This window comes from Artemia franciscana, chromosome 1 (genome assembly GCF_032884065.1).
Source record: "Artemia franciscana chromosome 1, ASM3288406v1, whole genome shotgun sequence".
Classification (NCBI taxonomy): Eukaryota; Metazoa; Arthropoda; class Branchiopoda; order Anostraca; family Artemiidae; genus Artemia; species Artemia franciscana.
In genome coordinates this window covers 7,988,482-8,008,780 of record NC_088863.1, presented here as the reverse complement: position 1 = coordinate 8,008,780, position 20,299 = coordinate 7,988,482, and the positions used below count along the sequence as shown (strand labels likewise).

Genomic DNA, 20,299 nt, shown 5'->3' with positions numbered 1-20,299 from the left:
CATCCTTCATTCACAGAACGTGCCCTAGCCATCTCAACTTTTCTCCCCTTATTGCCTTAGAAAACGGGGTTGAATCGCACTTTTCCCACATCCTTCTGTCTGAAATATGGTCAGTAATTTGGGTACCCAAAACAATCTATAGGCAGTTTCTCCGGAAAACATCTAGAAAAGCTTCCTTTGTTTTTCGAAACGCCCATGCTTCATAACTATATTTGACCATTCCTATAGCTTCCGATATTCTAATATTGGTTCGTAGACTTATCTTTCTATTCTTACAAACTGTCTTCAACTGTAAAAAAAAACATCTGGGGTCTTGGCTATTCTACTTTCAACATCTTCATTGCACATACCGTCTTTACTAATAATGCTACCAATGTAAGTGAAGCTGTTAATTTGATCGATCTTTTCGTTACCCAACGTTACCTTTTCATCTTTTTAGTTCCTAGCCTTAATGACTTATTCCTCTTAACAATAATTTTCAAACCTATTCTAGCACCCTGAACTCGCAAAACCTCTAAAAGTGCATTCATTTTGCTCACACTTTCATCTAGGATGCTTAAATCATTAGTATAACCTAACCCTAGGAAATTTTTGTTCCCCATTTAATTCTGTGTTCTGCCATTGCCATTACTGTGCTCCTTAAGTTTAAGTCCCTCACAATGATTTGTATAAGTGGGTATATTATACATTACTGCTTAACTCTAGTTTTATACGAAACCAGCTACTAACCTCATCATTTTTTGTATTATTACATGTAGCTGCATCTTCCAGATCCTCAACAATTTTATCCATGACCTCCACTTCATATCTCCTTAATTTATATTTTAATGCCTTCTCCACTTCATTTACATTCCTCTTATTTTCGTGTGATCTATTACTATGATAATTCTTGCACAAGCCCCTTCTCCTCTCTATTAAACAAAAGGCATTTTCACTAAAATTTCTATACCTTTCATCTCCTTAATTCATATTTTAATGCTTTCTCCACTGTAATTCATAATTCTAATTCTTAATTCTAATTCATAATTCATAATTCTAGTAAAAGCCCCCTCTCTTCTTTATTAAACATAAAGCATTTTCACTAAAATTTCTCAACTTTATATCTTCTTAATTCATCAACAAATGAACTGATGTCATTTTTGTACAATCCTAAAAAGGGCTTATGCTAGATTTGCCTCTCACTCACTTGGACTATCTGGCTCGGCTTTTTCTACATTTAGCCATGGCTTGACGCCTACAACTACTCGACTTTAATTAATTGGATTTTTTTAATGATTTTTATTTAATGGCTATTATTGGCTTTTTCATTAAATTTCACTTTTTCATATTTTAAATTCTCCCCCGTAAATCAAGTCTTCATGTCCTTCTTCATTGGAGTCAAAAGTTGATTTTGAGCTTAATCACTCAAGCAAAGGAGACAGGAGTCTCATCCGGTAAAGCGAATGATTAGAGGCCTTGGGGCCGTAACGGCCTCAACCTATTCTCAAACTTTCAATGGGTGAGATGCCTTGCCGACCGTGGTGTTGTTAGCAGGCCCTTGCGAAGTTTCTTGGCCAATTACTCTGTAGTGCTTCCTTTTTCTGAAAAAAAAAGGAAAGAACAGATTTTTAAACTCACTAAACTATGGTCAAAGGGAATGAAATCAACTATTCAGCACTTAAGGAGTTATCATAGTTTGCGTGGTATTTGAACGTAGGATAATTGTATAAAACGAAAGGTAAATCAATTCTTTAGCCTAAATATGGTAAATATGGCTTCTGTGTCAAATAGTTTTTGAGGGTTACAGGTGTAAATTTCCAAGCTGGTTAGATTGTATATTATTTTGTCTATTTATGGGCCTTTAACACCCATAGACGCGTAACAATTTTAAATTGTAAGTGCCCTAGGGAATGATTCCTTAAAGTTTCAAGCCAATTGAACAAAAAAAGGTTTGGGGCATGTGTTTGGACAAGGCGACATTTTTGGCAATAGTTTTTTGTGGATGCATTGAGATACTCTCAACTCAGAGATTTAAGGATGTAGGGCATTCGGGAGTTTTTTTTTTCAGTAAATCCAGGCAAATTAAATTTTTCAAATATTTTATTCGTGTGTTGGGGTTCTTTTGACCCGTTCTGGAAAAAGCTTTACTTTTTTTGCTGATAAAAGATAAAAGTAAAAAAAAAACTAGGTTTTATAACGACATTTTTTTTTTTTTTTTTTGCACTTTTCGCCTAGACAGCATCCCTGAAAGTCACAACCCAATCAAAACATACTTGCTGTTGAAGTATTTCTGTTGAAACATTAATTTTTCTTTCTTTTTCTTATTTTCAAGCATCGGGCATATGGCTTGGAAACTTAAAGGCAAAAGCCTCAAGCTGATGGAAAATCAAATTTTGGATCATATTCAGAGGGCCTAACCTAAAAGGTTCTTCTAAATTTGGATCCCTTTGGCCCAGGGATCTGATTTGTCAATTTTAGACTGGCCAGAAACAGATTCTTCCTGTTTTTGGATCTCCTAACCCCCTCCTCCCTCCCCTGTCAGCAGTTGATGTTTTCTGTAACCATGAAATGATCTTTTATAGTTTTCACCCGATTGGACAACCAAGACCGCAATTTATGGTCCTTGCCTCTAGGGTTGCATGGGTCATGTGATCCCGGAGGCACATCTATTATACTTTCTAATTACTTTGAGTAAAACAACTAACTCTAAATTTTGAACTAAGGCCATGCATGGAGGTGTTTTTTTAAGAGTTCAGAAGGGGAATTGGTTTTTCTCTAGTCCATTTGGGACATTGAAAAGGCACTAGTACCTTAAGTTTTGATTGAATGAGCCCTTTGAAACCAAATGAACAAATGATTGAAAACAAATGAACAAAGAACAATTTGTGAGAGATAGATTCTTAAACGCTGAGAGTTAACCATTAAAGAAAGTGAAAAGTGCTAAGATGGAAAAATTGAATTTGATCTATGACTGAAACAAAAATGGCCAGGCGAAAAAGCCTAAGATTCAGGCGTGGCGATTCATGGTTATCAAACAGTTCGTGGTAACGAACTGTAGTAAGGATTGATGCCAATTAAGCTATTGATACCAATTAAGCTATATGATATGTTGTAAACTATTGATACCAATAGCTATATCAAAAGAATTGCATTTTAATGCTGATTTTAAATGTATAAGTTTCATCAAGTTTAGTCTTACCCATCAAAAGTTACGAGCCTGAGAAAATTCGCCTTATTTTAGAAAATAGGGGAAATACCCTCTAAAAGTCATTTAATCTTAACGAAAATCACACCATCAGATTCAGCGTATCAGAGAACCCTATTGTAGACGTTTCAAGCTCCTATCTACAAAAATTTTGAATTTTGTATTTTTTGCCAGAAGGCAGATCACGGATGCGTGTTAATTTGTTTGTTTGTTGTTTATTTGTTTGTTTTTTGTTGTTTTTTCCCAGGGGTGATCGTATCGACCCAGTGGTCCTAGAATCTTGCGAGAGGGCTCATTCTAACGGAAATGAAAAGTTCTAGTGCCCTTTTCAAGTGACCAAAATAATTGGAGAGCACCTAGGCCCCCTCCCACGCTAATTATTTTTCCAAAGTCAACGGATCAAAATTCTGAGATAGCCATTTTATTCTGCGTAGTCGAAAAACCTTATAGCTATGTCTTTGGGGACGACTTACTCCCCCACAGGCCCTGTGGGAGGGGCTACAAGTTACTAACTTTGACCAGTGCTTACATATAGTAATGCTTATTGGGAAGTGTACAGACGTTTTCAGGAGGATTTTTGGTTGGTAGGAGGGGTTGACAAGAGGGGGATATGTTGGGGGAACTTTTCATCGACGAATTTGTCTTGGGGGAAGAAAATTTCCATGAAGGGAGCGCAGGATATTTTAGCATTATTTAAAAAAAAAAAACAATGAAAAAATAAATGTGAAAAGTTTTTTCAACTGGAAGTAAGGAGCAGCATTAAAACTTAAAACGAACAGAAATTATTACGCATATGAGGGGCTCACCTCCTCCGAATACCTCGCTCTTTACTCTAAAGTATTTTTAGTGATTTCAACTATTTATTCTGCGGCTTTTGTGATTCAGGGTTCATTCTTAATGAATTGGGACAAAATTTAATCTTTAGTGTAAAGAGCGAGGTACTGACGAGGGGGTGAACCCTTCATATATATAATAAAAGCATGATATTACAAAAGTTCGTTACGTAAACTAATTTATATGTTATGTTTATCTTTTACTAATAAAGACATTCGTAAAAAATTAAAAGTTCTAGTTGCCTTTTTAAGTAACAAAAAAATCGCAGTGCAACTAGGCTTCCTCCACCGTTCCTTTTTTTCTCAAAATCATTCGATCAAAACCATAAGAAAGCCATTTAGCCAAAAAAAACTTGCAAATTTCGTGTTAATTATTCCTCTGCGGAGAGCCAAAATCAAAACATGCATTGATTCAAACACGTTCAGAAATTAAATAAAAAAAACAAGTTTTTTAGCTGAAAGTAAGGAGCGACATTAAAAACTTAAAACGAACAGAAATTACTTCGTATATGAAAGGGGCTACTTCCTCATCAACGTCCCGCTCTTTACGCTAAAGTTTTTTACTGTTTTAAAAAGTAGAGTTGAGAGAAAGAGTCAAACTTTAGCGTAAAGAGCGGGGCGTTGATGAGGAAAAGCCCCTTTCATATACGAAGTAATTTCTGTTCGTTTTAAGTTTTTAATGTCGCTCCTTACTTTTAGCTAAGAAACTTGTTTTTTAATTTAATTTTTAAAGTAAGGGAATCAGGTTTTTCTTCTTTTTTTTAATGATACATTTTGAAATATAGGAGGAAAGGTCAATTGTTTTTCTATTTTTATATTTAAAATACCAACAAAAACTGAATTTTTTAAAATCCCAGAGAGAGACTCGGGGATAAATACTTAAATATTTCCTTGTCCCATTTTACTTTTTGGTCATTTCTTTTTTTATTTTGAATTTGCTGTTATTTTTATCTTAAAAGTGACTACGTTTTTACTTAAAAAAAATAAATGTTTGATAGCAAATTAATATTTTTAAATAGAAACAAAATTTTACACAGAAAAAAAAAATTACAGTAGACACGAATCCCATAAATTGAATCTTTTCCCTAAATAAGAGAGTTTCGGGTTTTACCCTAAGTTTAGTCTCATCACAGGCAGCGCAAAAACACTGCCTAAGTAAAGAGTGATGTGGGCAAAATGTTTTTTTTTTTCTTTTTGGTTTCAGACCAGGGCACTTGGTATCGAAAAATTTGTCGTGTAAACTTCAAAAAGGGCTCATTCGGCTGGAAATTGAAAGGGATAGTTAGACCTTAGTCGAAAGTGATTGGAGGGCAACTCCCACGCCCAAAATTTCCCCAAACGCATCCGATCAAAATTTTGAGATACTCATTTTGTTAAACGTAGTTGAAAAGGTCAAAAATTAAGTCTTTGAGGATAACAACCGCCCCTCACAGCCCTCAGGGCAAGGGCTATAAGTTATTCCCTGGGGTATATAAGGTCTATATATAAAGGTTGATTGTAATAAACTTCGAAGGGGGCTCAGTAGATTGATAATCAAAAGTTCTAGTGCCCTCTTTAAGATTCAGAGCGATCGGTGGGTGGATACCCCCCACCTCGTATTTTCCCGAAATGGATTTGATAGAAATTTTGAGATGGCCATTTGTTGTCGTAGGAACTTCTAGAAAGGATCATTTGATTAAAAATTGAAAAGGTTAGTACCCCTTTTAATTGTCGAAAGTGATAAGAGGGCAACTAACCCCCCTCCCACGCCTACCATTTCCCCAAACACATCCAATCAAAATTTGAGATACTTATTTCGTTTAGTGTATCTGAAAAGATTGGAAACTGTGTCTTTGAGGATGACAACCCCTAAAAGTCCTCAGGGTAAAGGTTTTAAATTATGACCTGGGGGCATATAAAGTTTTTTATAGAACAGGTGGCTATAAAAACTTTGGAGGGGGCTCATTGGATTGGTGATCAGAAGTTCTAGTACCCTTTTTAAGATTCGAAGTGATTGGAGGGCGGATACCCCCCCTTCATATCGTATTTTCCCGAAATGCAACTGAGAGAAATTTTGATATGGCAATTTGTTGTCGTATAAACTTCTAAAAAGCCTCATTGGATTGGAAATTAAAGGGGCTAGTGTCTCTTTTAGTAGTCGAAAGTGATTAGAGGGCAACTAACGCCCCTCCCATGCCCGCCATTTCCCCGAACACATCCAATAAAAATTTTGAGATAGTCATTTTGTTCAGCTTAGTTAATAGATCCGGAAATTATGTCTTTAAGGATGACAACCCCCCCCCCCTCTCCCCACAGCCCTTAAGGCAAGGGTCTTATTTCCTGGTGGCATATGAAGTTTTATAGTTTTTATATTTACTCTTTTTAAGATTCAATGTTATCGGAGGGTGGATAACCCTCCCCCCACACATCTCATATTTTCCTCAAATGCATCTGATAGAAATTTTGAGATGGCCATTTGTTGTTGTAGAAACTTCAAAAAAGGCTCATTCGATTGGATATTGAAACGGTCTTTTTCATAGTCAAAAGTGATTGGAAGGCAACTAGCCCCTCCCTCTACGCCCGTTAATTCCCAAAACACATCTCATCAAAATTTTTAGATAGCCATTTTGTTCAGCGCATTTGAAAGTTCTGGAAATTATGTCTACTTTAAGGATGACAACCCCCCCCCTCCATAGCCCTCAGCGTAAGAGTTTTAAGTTATGCCCCGAGGGCATATAAGGTTTTTATGGAAAAGGTGGTCGTACAGACTCCAAAGCGGGCTCATTGGATTGAAAATAAGATGCTTTAGTTTACATTTTAAGTGTCAAAGTGATGGGGGGGGCACTCGTCCCCCTCCCCCTACGTTGTACTCTCCACAAACGCATCCGATGAAACTTTGAGATAGCCATTTGTTAAAAATAGTCCAAATATCGTATAATAAGGTCTTTGATGTGGACAGAATTCTTCAGAGTCTGAGGGTAAGGCTTGTAAGTTATGCCCCAGGGGCATACAAGGTTGTTATGGAAGGGATGTTCGTGTGTCAAAAATGATGGAGAGCAACTAGCGTCCTTCCCTGACGCCCTCTTTTCCCAAAACACATTCAAATGAAATTGTGAGATAACTGTTTTGTTACCAGTTGTCCAAAAATCATATAACAATGTCTTTATGGTGGATACAATCCCCCATAGCCCATTGGTAAGGATTCTAAGTTATGCCCGGGGCAAATAAGGTTTTTTATAGAACGGGTAGTAGTATAAACTCTGGATCAGATGGAGCTCATTTGATTCGAAGTTGGAAGTTTTAGTGCCCTTTTTTAAGAGTCAAAACTGAATTCAGTGCAATCAGCCCCCTCTCCCCAAACCTATCATTCCCCAAAACATATCCAATCGAAATTTTAAGAAAACTATTTTGTTCAGCCTTGTTGAAAGGTCCAATAATTATTTCTTAGGAGATATCAACCTTCCCACAGTCCTCATCACAAGGGCTGTAATTTAGGCTATTCGTTCATTGTTTACACCTAGTATATGTTATTGAGAAAGGTATTCATGTTTGGGCTTCACTTTGCAAGAAGACGAAGGGTTTCGGGTGAGACTTTCAGAGAATGTTGAGGGGATTGTTGAACTAAATAAGAACACGTTATACATATACGGATTGTCAAAAGGATGAACACGGGAATAACTAAGGGTATTAATTTCGGAAATTCAGGAAACAATAACGGAAACAAAGAAAAAAAAGGCAATATTTGCATACTATCATTACTAGTACAACAAGCACAAAAGTACTGAAGAACAAAAGCGCAAATTATATTCTGGTTTTGATAAGGGGCGAGGCTTATCAGCCCTACTCATGTTAGTTTTTGCTCGTTTTGAGTTTGACTCGGCTATTTATTATTAATTTATGTTCATTTTTTCTTTGAAAAACTTGTTTTTTGGAAAAAAATTTAAATTAGTTTTTTAAATTGATTGAATTATTATTATTATTGGATTATTATTATTATTATTTATTATGGATTATTATTACTAGGAACAACATTTTCAAGAAGAGAAAAAACGACAGCAAGAAGAAAGGCGCAAAAAGCAGCAACAGGAAGAAAAACGACGAGAAGCTGAAGAAGAGAAAAGGAAAAAAGCCATTAATGAAGAAATATGTCGGATTGAAGAAGAAAGGCGTCGTGTAGAAGAAGAAAAACAACAAGCAGAAGAAAAAAAAATTAAGGAAGAGGAAATCAGACTGCTGAAACTCGAGGAAGAATGGTTAAAGTAAGTACTAGTATATATTTTAGCAGATATATTGTCCCATTTTTAGTGTAAAAAGAACATTTTGGCCGAAACAGGATCAAAACACTATCGCTTGAAAATTCTAAGATTAAATTCTTCTATTTAGGCTTGTGAAAATCAATATATTCAGCTTTCTTGTGTCAGTGGCCAATAATGCCACGAGATAATAGTCATTTTTCAGAGATGATAATCAAAGACTTTTTCAGAGATGATAATTATTCTTATATGAATATTTTAGTTGAATATAAAAAAAGAAATTTGAAGGAGGCTGTGGTAACCTTCCTCATATTTAAGAGAGCCTTGGATCAGACGGTTGGTAGTAACACACTGTAAGGAAAGAATGACTCTTTAATTGAAACAAAAAAAAACAACGTTTTGACTTAAATAAATTCGTATTTGTATTCGTTTATTTAAATAGCTATCGTAGCACTCAAAAATGAACGCTAAATTATGCTACTTTTGCAATCACAAAATTACAATTAACACTTGTTAAATGCTCTTACGAAATATGGTACAAAGGAGTTTGCGAATCTCTTCGTACGGCACTTGACTGGTTCTAGTTTGTTGTAATGCCTAGTATGTCTGCTGATTGATGCGGATGGTGGAAGTATGGATCGTTGCTTCTCGTTTGTTAATAGTGATTTCCCAAATTTCATTATTATTGTCTTCGGTCGAATAAGGTGGGCAAATTCAAGAGCTCAAGGGCACTTTCGTAGCTGCTGAAACTGGGTCCAAGTATTATTCTAGTAGCGCGTTTTTTGGACTTGTTCTAGTTCATCTGTCATGTAAGCTATTTTCTGAGTTTGGGGACCCCAAACGGGACAGCAATACTCGAGGAAAGGCCTGATGTAGGTTGTATACGCCAGCAGGAGCTGACGATCAGAGAAGCCTAACCTGCGCATACTTGTTAAACTCTGGATTGAATAGTGACCCTTGTGCACAATATTGTCTACATGCAGCTTAAACGGGCAGTCACTTGTAAATGTTACGCCTAGGATTGTTGCAGAGGAAACAATTGGAAACAGAGCATCTGGGATAGTGATATCTCACTTGAGTAGATTAAATCGTAAAACTTTTGATTTCTGTTCATTCACTTGTAGACTATTCGACTTACACTGGTTGATGAAGTCTGTGAAGAAAGTCGGGTCAGACTGCTGCTTTGTCACTGCATTTTCTACTATATATTTAGGAAGTGCAGATAAGTCATCAACAAACTTGAAACGCTCTTCAAATTCTGCAAGGATAGGGTTGATAACGGCAAGAAATAAAAGAGCAGCTAATTTCGTTCCTTGGGGGCATCCACAGGTTAATTCTGACCACTCAGAGCAGGTATCTTCTGCAAACAAAGGGTAAACTGATTGCCGTCTCCCTTGTAAAACTTCTCTTACTAATAGCAGTATTTGTGTTTTAGCTCCCATTTCTTTCAGATTAGTTAATGCAGTCTTGTGTTTGATAAGGTCGAATGCTTTTCGGTAGTCCGCCAGAAATAAGTCGACAGTACTATTAGAAGTGTCTAACCACTGGACGATTAGGTGATACATTCGTGCAAGATATATTGAAGTGCTACTCCCTCGTATGCAACCATATTGGTACGGATCGATCGCAGGAGCAATTTGTTCTAACAAAGAATGGTAGATAAAACCCTCAGCTACTTTTGCTAAGTTAGGAGTTATCGATATTGGTCTCAGTTGGTCACAGGACTTGGGTGTCTTGACTTTCGGTATAACACGGACATGTGCAGCTTTCCACATCTTCGGAAATAATTGTTCTGAGGAACATTGTTTTATCACTGATGCAATAGGCTTGGCTAAGAAAGGTGAGTACTCTTTCAGTAATTTCACGGGGAGTTCACCTGGGTATGAGGCACAGTTGTTACGTAGTCGTCCAATTGCATAGTGAACTGCCATTTCTGACACCTCTACGATTTCATCAGAACTATTGCTGTTAATGATATCACACATTTGTTCATCACTTACGGTTGGGTGGGTAGTGCAAATCTGAGTAAAGAATTCGTTGACCTCCGAGGCTTTTATCAGACTACCGTCTGGGTTATTGATTCGTATTTCGTTTCCTTTCTTTTTCCCACTAAGCCGTTTTACTGCGTCATGCCACTTATGAGAATCTGACTTGAGGAGTGGTGCTATTTTTTCCCGTACATATCTTTTTCTGGAAGCTCGGAGGGCTGAGACGACTTTATTTCTTATTTTGTTTGTATTCAGTATGTCTCCTGCAGCATGGAGTTTACATCGTTCTTTGATCATTTTTTTTATTTTAGTATCTAACCACGGCTTATCCGTCTCAAATATCGTGCGTTCTTTAACTGGAAAAAATTCATGGTACATTTGCTGCAGAATCGAGTATAATGTCTCGACCTTTTCATCAATATTTGTTATATCACAAATTGGATCAAAGTCAAAGTTAGCGATCCACCTTCCAAATGTTTGGATGGGGCTTTCACGGAGGGGTCTATAAACTATTTTAACCGTTTTTGGTTTCGGTATATTATATCTGCTCTTTGGTTTCCACCAGAGAATATTGTGGTCTGACTTAGCGAGTGGTCCGAGGGTAAAACACCTCAAGATTCATTAGTATGAGGTCTAGTATACTTCCACTTTCATGAGTGGGAACATCGACCACTTGTTTTAGATCCAACACACGTGAAATCCACTTTTTGTCGGTTAATTTAAAGTCTCCAGCTATGATAAAAGCTGGATTACTGAATTGTTTCCGAAAGTTGTCAACTTGATGCTGCAGAAACGTCACTAATTCACGTCTGTTGTGAGCACCTTCGGGATAGTATACTGCTGCTAGAATGATACACGAGTAAGTTCTTGGTAACCCTCTCGGTCTGCACCATAGCCAGATTTTTTCATGACAGGAATCTGAAGGGTTATTAAGTTGTCTGCATGGCAAGTCTTCACGGCAATAGATGCCTACTCCACCTCCACGTCGTGTGTCTTTTCTGTCACGGCTGGTATTGAAGAAGTTCAGATAGCCTCTTATAGTGTCTGTTTCAGTAGTAATATCCCAACATTCGGTAATTATTGCTAATGGTGTCGAGTTGATGTGTAAGACAAGTTCTGACTCGTCCACTTTACTCGTCAGTGACCTGGAATTGCACAGAATTAGGCTTGGGAAATTTGTTTTGGCGCTTAGAGTGACAGGTTTTAGCACAGGAGGGGGGTTGTCTGAGCTGTTCGAAGCTTCGTCGAGGTAGTAGGGCTTCAATGTTGGTACTGTTGGTTTAGGTTCTAAGGAATTTATAGTTACTAAGCATGTCTCATATTGCTTATTCTTTGACCTTTTTGTTCCACTGTCAATGCGAGCTATACTGATTACTGGAATACTTACAACAAGAATTATATTTTTGTGTCCATTCTGAATATGCCAGATATAATAATTCTGGAATTACTTATTGAAAGGTATTAACAAATAGAAATTTGTTTAAATTTAGAAAAAAGGATTAAAGTCCCCCAAAACGGTGCATAATCTGAAAAAAATATATATATACAGTGAAGTTTAACATGTATGAAAACCATAAAGTCATTATCTACAAAATGCAATTTTTTTTTATTTTCCCTGAGAAGGACGGTCATTCGTGAGTGTTTGTTTTCTCCTTAGGGATGAAGCAGTGGTCGTAAGTTTGCAAGTAAAAAAAAAAGATCTTCGAGCCCTTTATAAGTAGAAAAAAAGATCATGGCCAACGAAATTGACAATCCATCATTTTGGCCTTTAAAACATAATTTTGAATTACACAAAAGTGCTGAAGTTCTCATGCATGAGAACCCTAAAGCTGCTAACGACAGAACCAGAATTCCAAACCAGTCCCTTATATAGGTTATTGGACTGGTCGAGTCTCTCTTGCTAAGTCTTTCCTTACCTAATCTTAGGTACATCAAAATTAAGCCGTCCTCCAAAAACCGTCCTCCAATAAGTTGACCTTATTTGGCTACTAAAGTGATGAGAACATTACTTGTAGAATAGCTGTGGTGGATCTAAGCCATGAAGTGACTTTTTTATCGGTAAAGCTCTGGGTTTGATTGGGATGAAGGTGTATATGGGATAAAACTTGGTTCTTTCTGAGTTGTTCTTTCCAAGCTTTTGACACAGCTGGTTAATCCTTCAGCAGTTTCAAAATGTGGCCTAATAGCCTAATAGTTAGTTGTCGGCTTTTCTCGATAAGTTTGCTAGCTGAAAGATGAAAATACACTCGATGCTCCTATAGAGGGACAAGGTGTTACTTTAAGGGCCTCTCTAATAGCTCAGAATAGTCTTCTTGAAAGCAATGATCAGTATCAGGGGTGTGCTCTAGTGGAAACAGAAATCTAGTTCAGGCAGATAGATAATTTAGATAACTAAATTACCTTACATACTGGTATAAGATTTCTCCCACCCAAATAGTCGAATTTTAAAAATGGTATTTTAGACTATTCTAAAACTTTTACATCCTAGAATTTTTAGTCTTAAGTTCTTTGGTCAGAAATTGTACAGCATCCTCTCTTTCAGATCCAAACATAAAGAAGAGATGTCCTTACTTGAGAAAAAGCGCAATGATGCACTAAAATACATCCGATCCCAGACAACTCATAGGAGCTTGACTTCAAACAGTTCTTTAGTGAAGAATGATAGCAGCTTGGATGAAACGATAGACGCAGATCATATTGAAGATGCCCCTAAAGAAAAACTACAAAAAGGGTTAAACCCTGCATTGTCGGGTAAGTAGAAAGGGCTATTTATGGCACATTGTGTCATAAAGGGAAAAATGTGTCAGTAACAAATATCGAGTGGGAAACCTAAGCTTACCTTTAAGACAGACCAGAAAAATTGTCACGAATATTGACTGAAATGCTTGTTTTTAAATTGACCAAGCTCACAACATGCTAATTATAAATTGGCATTAGTATTTGAATCCTAACCACAATTCTGCTTTTTTTTAATATTATTCATTTCATATTTATTTTTTTTTCAAAATAGATAAACCAGGAAATTAGTATAAACTATATAGCACAAGGTTGTTTAAAGGAATGTGTGTAAGAATTTGATTTTTTTTTTTTTTGTGTGTGTGTGTGCAAAAAGTCTCTAATCTCGGATACTTTCTACTTCTGGCCTCTGTTCATTTTTCGAGTCTAGCTAATTCTCGTCTTCTTGCAAATATTTATTTGGTGGTTTTCATTTACTCACAATATTATTGAAATGCAAAGCCGCATTCTCAGCTCGCAATCCTATTTCGCCTTCTCAGCTCATTGTCCTAGTCTAGTCAATTATTTTCTTCTCGCGAATAATGGCCTGGTGTTTTCATTTAGTCTTAATATTATGTTAAATGCAAAGCCGCCTTCTTGGCTCACAATCTCGACTTGCCTTCCCAACCCACTTTCTCAGCTCATTTTCCTTATCTCGCTAATTTTTGTCTTCTCACCAATATTGTCTTTGCGGTTTTCATTTAGTCACAGTATTATGTGGAAGGCAAAGCTCGCAATCTCAGATTGCCTTCTAAGCTTGCCTTCTCAGCTCATTGTCCCAGTCTAGTCAACTATTGTCTTCTCGCGAATGTCAAACTGTTGGTTTTCACTTAGTCTCAACATTATGTGGAAACCCAAGCCATCTTATCAGCTCACCTTCTCAGAGCACCTTCTCAGCTCATTTTCCTAGTCTAGCCAAATATCGTTTTCTTGCGAATATGATTGATGGTCATCATTTATTCACAATATTATATGGAATGCTATGCTGCCTTCTCGGAGTATCAGCGAACCTCTTGAAACAATATAGTTTATTGTTCCAAAGGTGGTTCTACTATGGCTGCAATGCTAGACGAAGCCAGGTAAAGCACAAAGCATGGCCCATAATAAAAAAAGGGTCTGAAAAATGGTTTTTAAAAGAAACTGTCTAGTGACTAATCACCACGCCAAAGGGAGAATAAAAATTGTATTATTGCAACAAAAAGCGTATGAAATAAAAAAAAAACCTTTAATAAGCAACAATTGAAGTTTTTAAGAAAAATAAAGGTATTATTGTGAAGATTAATAATGAAAAAATAAACAGAGACTAAAATGTAGCATGTGTTATGTGTAAAAAAACAACAACATAGGATCGCTTTACCAGCCAAAGGGGATAGCACTTTCAGAAATCATAAATACCAAGTGAACCACGCTTAGCGTGGGAAAAGTGTTCCAAGCGTAGCAGAAATTGTATGAAGAGCCGCAGGGGTGGCTAGGCTGAAAAAACATCGATTGTCAACTACATATTAATATATATTGATCACTACGTAACAGTAAAATCGTTTAGGGGAGGCGAATGTAACCAGGGGTAAACTTTTTGTGGTGGACAATTTTTCGTGGAGATTGATTTTCGGGTGAAACTAGCACGGGAAAAAAAGTTAATTTTCTCTATAATTTTAAATACTCAAAGAAATACTTGAAGACTTCTGAAATTAAATAAGGAACACAAATTGAAAGTGAGGAATAATATTAAAACTTGAAACAAACAGAAATCATTTCGTAAATTAGGGGGCTGCCCCTTCCTCAACCATCGCTCTTTACACTAAAGTTTAACTTTTATGCAGAATCCTTCGCGAACGAATCCTACAATACAAGGGTTGTTTAATTAAAACAAGAAGCTTTTTCATATAGGGTTCAAGCAAGGGCTGAGGAAGGGGCAACCCCTCCTCTCATGCGGCATAATTTGCGTTCGTTCTAATTTTGCTCCTTATTTTCAGTTGAAAAAAACTAGTCTTTTATTGAATACCAAATCAAGAAACATTTGAAAGAAGAAACTTTTTAATATTTTTTCTGGATTTTTACAGTCAGCGTTCTTGCTTCAACCTGTTTCTTCCTTATACCGCATTAACAACAAAAACAAGCTTTTTTCTCTAAAACTAAGGAGTAACATAAAAATTTAAAACAAACAGACATTATTCCGCATATGAGGGGGGCTACCCCTTCCTCAGTCCTTGCTCTTTAATATAAAGTCCCCATTTTCTTTAAAAATACTTTTCGTTCAAGATCTAGGTGCCAGGTTAGGCTTCCGCGTCTGGTCCCGCAACAAGTACAAGTAAGTAGTCTCATTCAAGATCAACCACCCATGTAGTGGGGGCGAAAGGCGTTGAAAAACACCAGAATAATTCCGTATTTGAAAAAAGCACCAAAATTGGATGAGATGGACTTTGAGTATGCTCTTTAATGTGGCTCGATTACGCAAGCGAATTTTTTCCTCGCAACCCCGCTAGGTCGCCTGAAATCCAAGATGGCGGACAAAAAAAACCGAATTTGTCAAAATGAGAAGACGTGGCCGTTCAAACAAGCTAGTATGGGGTAATCGCTGTCACACATTCCGAATATGAGCTTAAAAATAACCTAAGTTGTACCGTAGTGCCGCTAGGTGCCTCAAATCCAAAATGGCGGACGAAAATACGAGTTTGTTAAAATGAGGACACATGACCGCTCAAATAGGCTAGTCTGGGTTTATCGATGGCACTGGTATATAGAAGTAAGAGCAGACTAAAGTACTAATATCTGGAATTCCGTCTATTGCGCTTAATAATGATAAGAAGCATTTTAATACTAAACTAACTAAAAAAAATACAATCAGTTTGCATGAAAAACCCGATATTCACATTAAGAAAACAACAAAAACAATGCCCATTCGTCCAAACATGACACATCAAACGGCTTAAATAAACAAACATTTTCAAAGAATTCTGGTCTCCCCCTTCAACTCCCCACAATGTTACCAGACCTGGTGAGGATTTAAAATGAGAGCTATAAAGCACAATATCCCTCTAAATATTAAATTTAATTAAGATCTCATCACCTGTTCGTAAGTTACAAATCCCTCATTTTTTCTGATTTTTCCGAATAACCCCCCCCCCCAACTCCACCAAAGAGAGTGGATCCGGTCCAGTTATGTCCGTCAGGTATCTTGGACTTGTGCTTATTCTTCCCACCAAGTTTCATCCTGATCTCTCCGCTTTAAGTGTTTTCCAAGATCCCCCCCCCAAATGACGTTGGATCCGGACGGGATTTAAAATAAGAGACCTGTGTTACAAGGTCCTAGTTTACAGTTTACTACTGTAGTTTACAGTAGTTTACTACTTTACAGGTCCTAGTTTACGAGGTTACTGTTTCATCCCGATCCCACCACTCTAAGCGTTTTCCAAGATTGTAGGTTCCCCCCTCCAAATCCTCCAATGTCATCGGATCCGGTCAGGATTTAAAATAAGATCTCTGAGACACGATAGCTTTCCAAATATAAACTTTCATTAAGATCTGATCACCAGTTCCTAAGTTAAAAATACCTCATTTTTTCTAATTTTTCTGATTTAACCATTCCCCCACTCGCCCCCCAGGTGGTGGAACCGGGGAAATGACAATTTCTAATTTAATCTGGTCTGGTTCCTGATATGTTTACCACATTTCATCGTCCTAACTGACCTGGAAGTGCCTAAACTAGTAAAACCGGGACAGACAGACCGACCGACAGAATTTGCGATCGCTATATGTCACTTGGTAGATACCAAGTGCCATAAAAAAGAGGTTTTTTCTCAAGTCAAAGACAAAAAGGAAACAAAACGAATAGAACGAATCACACTCAACGTTAAAGCTTAATTTTTGTCAAAATTATTTAAGAAAAATGGCTGAAAGTCAATAGTGTGGTCGAAAAGCACCAAAATACTTCCGTGTTGATTGATTACGCAAGCGAAAATCCAAGATGGCGGATGAAAATACGAGTTTGTCAAAATGAGAAGACATGGTCGTTTGAATAGGCTAGTATAGGGTAATCGATGGCAGATGTTCCGAATATGAGCTTAAAAATAACCTAAGCTGTACCGTAGTGCCAAGAGGTGCCTCAAATCCAAGATGGCGGTCGAAAATATGAGTTTGTCAAAATGAAAAGATATGACCGCTCAAATAGGCCAATATGGGGTAATCGATGGCAGAAGTTCCGAATATGAGCGTAAAACTACCCTAAGTTGTACCGTAGTGTTGCTAGGCGCTTCAGATTCTAGATGGCGGTCGAAAAAATACAAGTTTTGTTAAAACAAGAAATAATGACTTCAAATGGGCGGATTAGGAGCAATCGATACTTTAGATTCTGAAAACGAACGTATATTCCCATAAATTACCTTAGTTGTACCGTTGATCCGCTTGGGGTCTAAAATCGAAGATGGCGGAAGAAAATGTCAGTTTCCCGAATCGCGCGAGGTTCATGATCCCGATATAACAGGCTGGAGCGGAGTAATTAATGCAGCAGTTTTAAATATCGTTCTGTCCATTCCGACATACGCCTAATAGTAATGTAGTCTGTACAGTACAAATTGCCTAAGCATGAGACCAAGACGCGTCCAATTTGTGGCCTTTGTTTACATTTGCTAAACCAAAATCAGTTAAATACTTGTTAACTCTTCATCTTTTTATTTATTTTAAATAAATCAATATACTCTAAACGGACGAATTAAAGCATTTAAGAATTATAATTTTATCAGGAATACAAAGAGATCAATCGAATATTCAGGTTAAAAGAATAATCACATGTTCAACAATTAAAGCACTTTGATTTGCACCAGCCATATTGGGCTACAGTTAAGGTCAAATTTCCTGCAGCGGCACCTTCTTTCACACCCTTTTTTACAACCACAACGCACTGTCTCGCGACATACTTTTGACGCTGGTGGAAGGGAACCTAGCCAATTGGGAAGCCACTTTCCATCGGTGCCTCTGACCCAGCCAAAGTAAAAATAAAAATTGGGAAGGGTGGGTGTTGATTCCAGGCTGCGACTCCACACATGACCTGACTGTAGTGCAACTCTAAGGACATGTTGTAAAAGCGAAGCACTAGCTGGAGGAAGTCTCTGCATGTTCTTGGTCTATTGTCGGAGAAATGTCCTAAATTCATTCACGTCGTCGCAGTATTGTTTTACGTCGTATGTCTTCATGACAAAGCGTTCAAGGTCGTGTAATTGCAGTTCTGTCACTTGGGAAGGCTGGTTTGTCAATTGAAGGAAAGTCTCCGCCAGTCCTGGCATACTTTGCCAAGTCGCAAAGAACTGCCTGTTTGAGTGGTGGATAAAAGAAGAAACGGTATCACATCCTGTAAACGCGTGGAAGAACGAAAGTGCCTGTGATTTCGTCGGCCCAAGCGATCGAACTATTTCGTGAATGGGAACGTAATTTAGGTGTGTACTGACACCAAACGCAATAAATAATTCGTATGCTCCAATGTGATCAAAGCATGAGGTCGCAATCACAATCACGTATGTGTCCACCGTTCGTATGAGAATCGACGCATGTCCTTATAAGACTGCGTCACAAGCGTGATGCAAAAGGCTGGTGTCAGCTTCTTCCTGTGAACATAACTGGATGAGGTTCTGCTCTTCGAATGCCTGGTTATCTATGCACATGTTTTTAGTAGTGCAATAAACTCATTTTGACATTGGAGAGCTTCTCAAGACAGCGTGGGACAGCAGGTTAAACAAGTCTGTTTTGTTTGCAGGAATTCTTTCCACTTCATTGGGATTTGTGTGTTCGGAACAACTTTTAGTCGTGAACCCTTGCTTCTCTGACTTCTGACAGACGACTTTAGACTATCCAATCTGTAAACATCGAATACGAGGTCGAGTCTCTCGACATGTCTGAGCTGATACTCTATCATGGGAAAAACACGTTTTCTGCATACTCTCCGAAGGTCTTCAAATACCCTGGGTTCAATATTTGCACCAGAGCAGCTCCATCTATCAGTTTCGCTGTAACATTTGGAGCGTTAACCTCAGCAGCTGGGGTTATGCTGATTAAGACATCTGCAAGTTCAGCCTTGTTGCCGACACGGATCTGGCCATTAGACGTCAAAACCGGTGGATACTGACTTTTTTCGTGTTTGAAGAAGGCGTCCATGTCGCCTTCTCGAGCAACAAGGCCACCTAAAGTGGTCCAAACAGTGATACATCATTTCTAGCGGCGCTGAGCTGAGTTTTTGCTGCGGTTGGTCTTTTCATCTTAGACCCCCCAAACATGGTAATGCAATTCTTGACCAGCGGAGCTGTTATTGGTTTGGAGCATTCAACGAGGCGTTCCTTCACAAACTGTTCGTACTGCTGTTTGCCCAGGGTTTTGAGGCTTGAAATCGGCTTTCCGGGTTCAACATAGATTTCTTTCTTTAAAATCTTTATGCTCTCTAAAACTGAGACATTCATCAATTAAAACTCCTAGATATTAAGTCTGTCTATCCAAGGGTAATAATTTGAGCTCCTACCATACAATAAAAAGCAAGATTTACTATAATTCAAATTTAACTTATTAAGCCTCATCCACTTTTGTACAAACTCTAGACAAGAACTAATACGATTCAACTGCTGAATTCCTGTTTGTGCAGCCACAGTTATATGAGTGTCATCCGCAAAGCTGGGAACAATTACTTTTTCCCCGTCACATCCAATGTCAAGATCATACGAAATCATATCAAAAGCTCTTTGGTCCTCTAAAACCGTAATTTTCTTATTTGGCAATGAGTATAAAATGGTCAACGCAGTCAAGAGCTTTTACAATATCAAGAAAAACAGAAGCGACTTTCATACCATTGTTATGTGGTATATCTTGTGGGTAATATAGTACCTTTGGTTGGTTCTCAATCCTACGCCTGAACAGAAGCGAGAGCTTGGCTACTACTATATTTTATTTTACATAACTAAACTAGAAACATAAATACATTAAAATATACTCAACTTAGGTTTACTCAACTGAACTTGAAATTGAACTGCACTCTAAATCACTCCCCTAATCTATATATACCCAAACTGACATATACCCAAACGAAACTCACAAGACCATTATCCAACGTATCACTTACAAAAGTTGTCAAAATAAAACAGTTTGCTCAGTAGATAAACCCCTCCGATAACCAAATTGATTTGGATTAAAAAATGACTTACTCTTCAAAAATTCAATCATTCTTTTAACTATTAATTTCTCAAGCAATCTGGATACTACTGGTAATAAAGAAATGGGCTTATAATTTCCTAGTACATTTTTATCTCCACC

At 37.5% G+C, this 20,299-nt stretch overlaps 2 protein-coding genes across 6 annotated transcripts in view; both read left to right on the top strand.

Moving 5' to 3' along the window:
- The window catches only part of LOC136025011 (histone-lysine N-methyltransferase, H3 lysine-79 specific-like), a 469,133-nt gene that overhangs the window by 118,946 nt on the left and 329,888 nt on the right, over positions 1-20,299 (top strand). The window lies entirely within an intron of this gene.
- Positions 1-20,299, top strand: part of LOC136025019 (trichohyalin-like) — a gene marked incomplete at its 5' end in the record, with an annotated part of 228,437 nt that overhangs the window by 19,041 nt on the left and 189,097 nt on the right. For all 5 annotated transcript variants that reach the window (XM_065700678.1, XM_065700688.1, XM_065700653.1 and 2 more), the window contains 2 exon segments: positions 8,020-8,255; positions 12,780-12,988. In XM_065700678.1, the coding sequence (XP_065556750.1) occupies positions 8,020-8,255; positions 12,780-12,988 (445 nt within the window).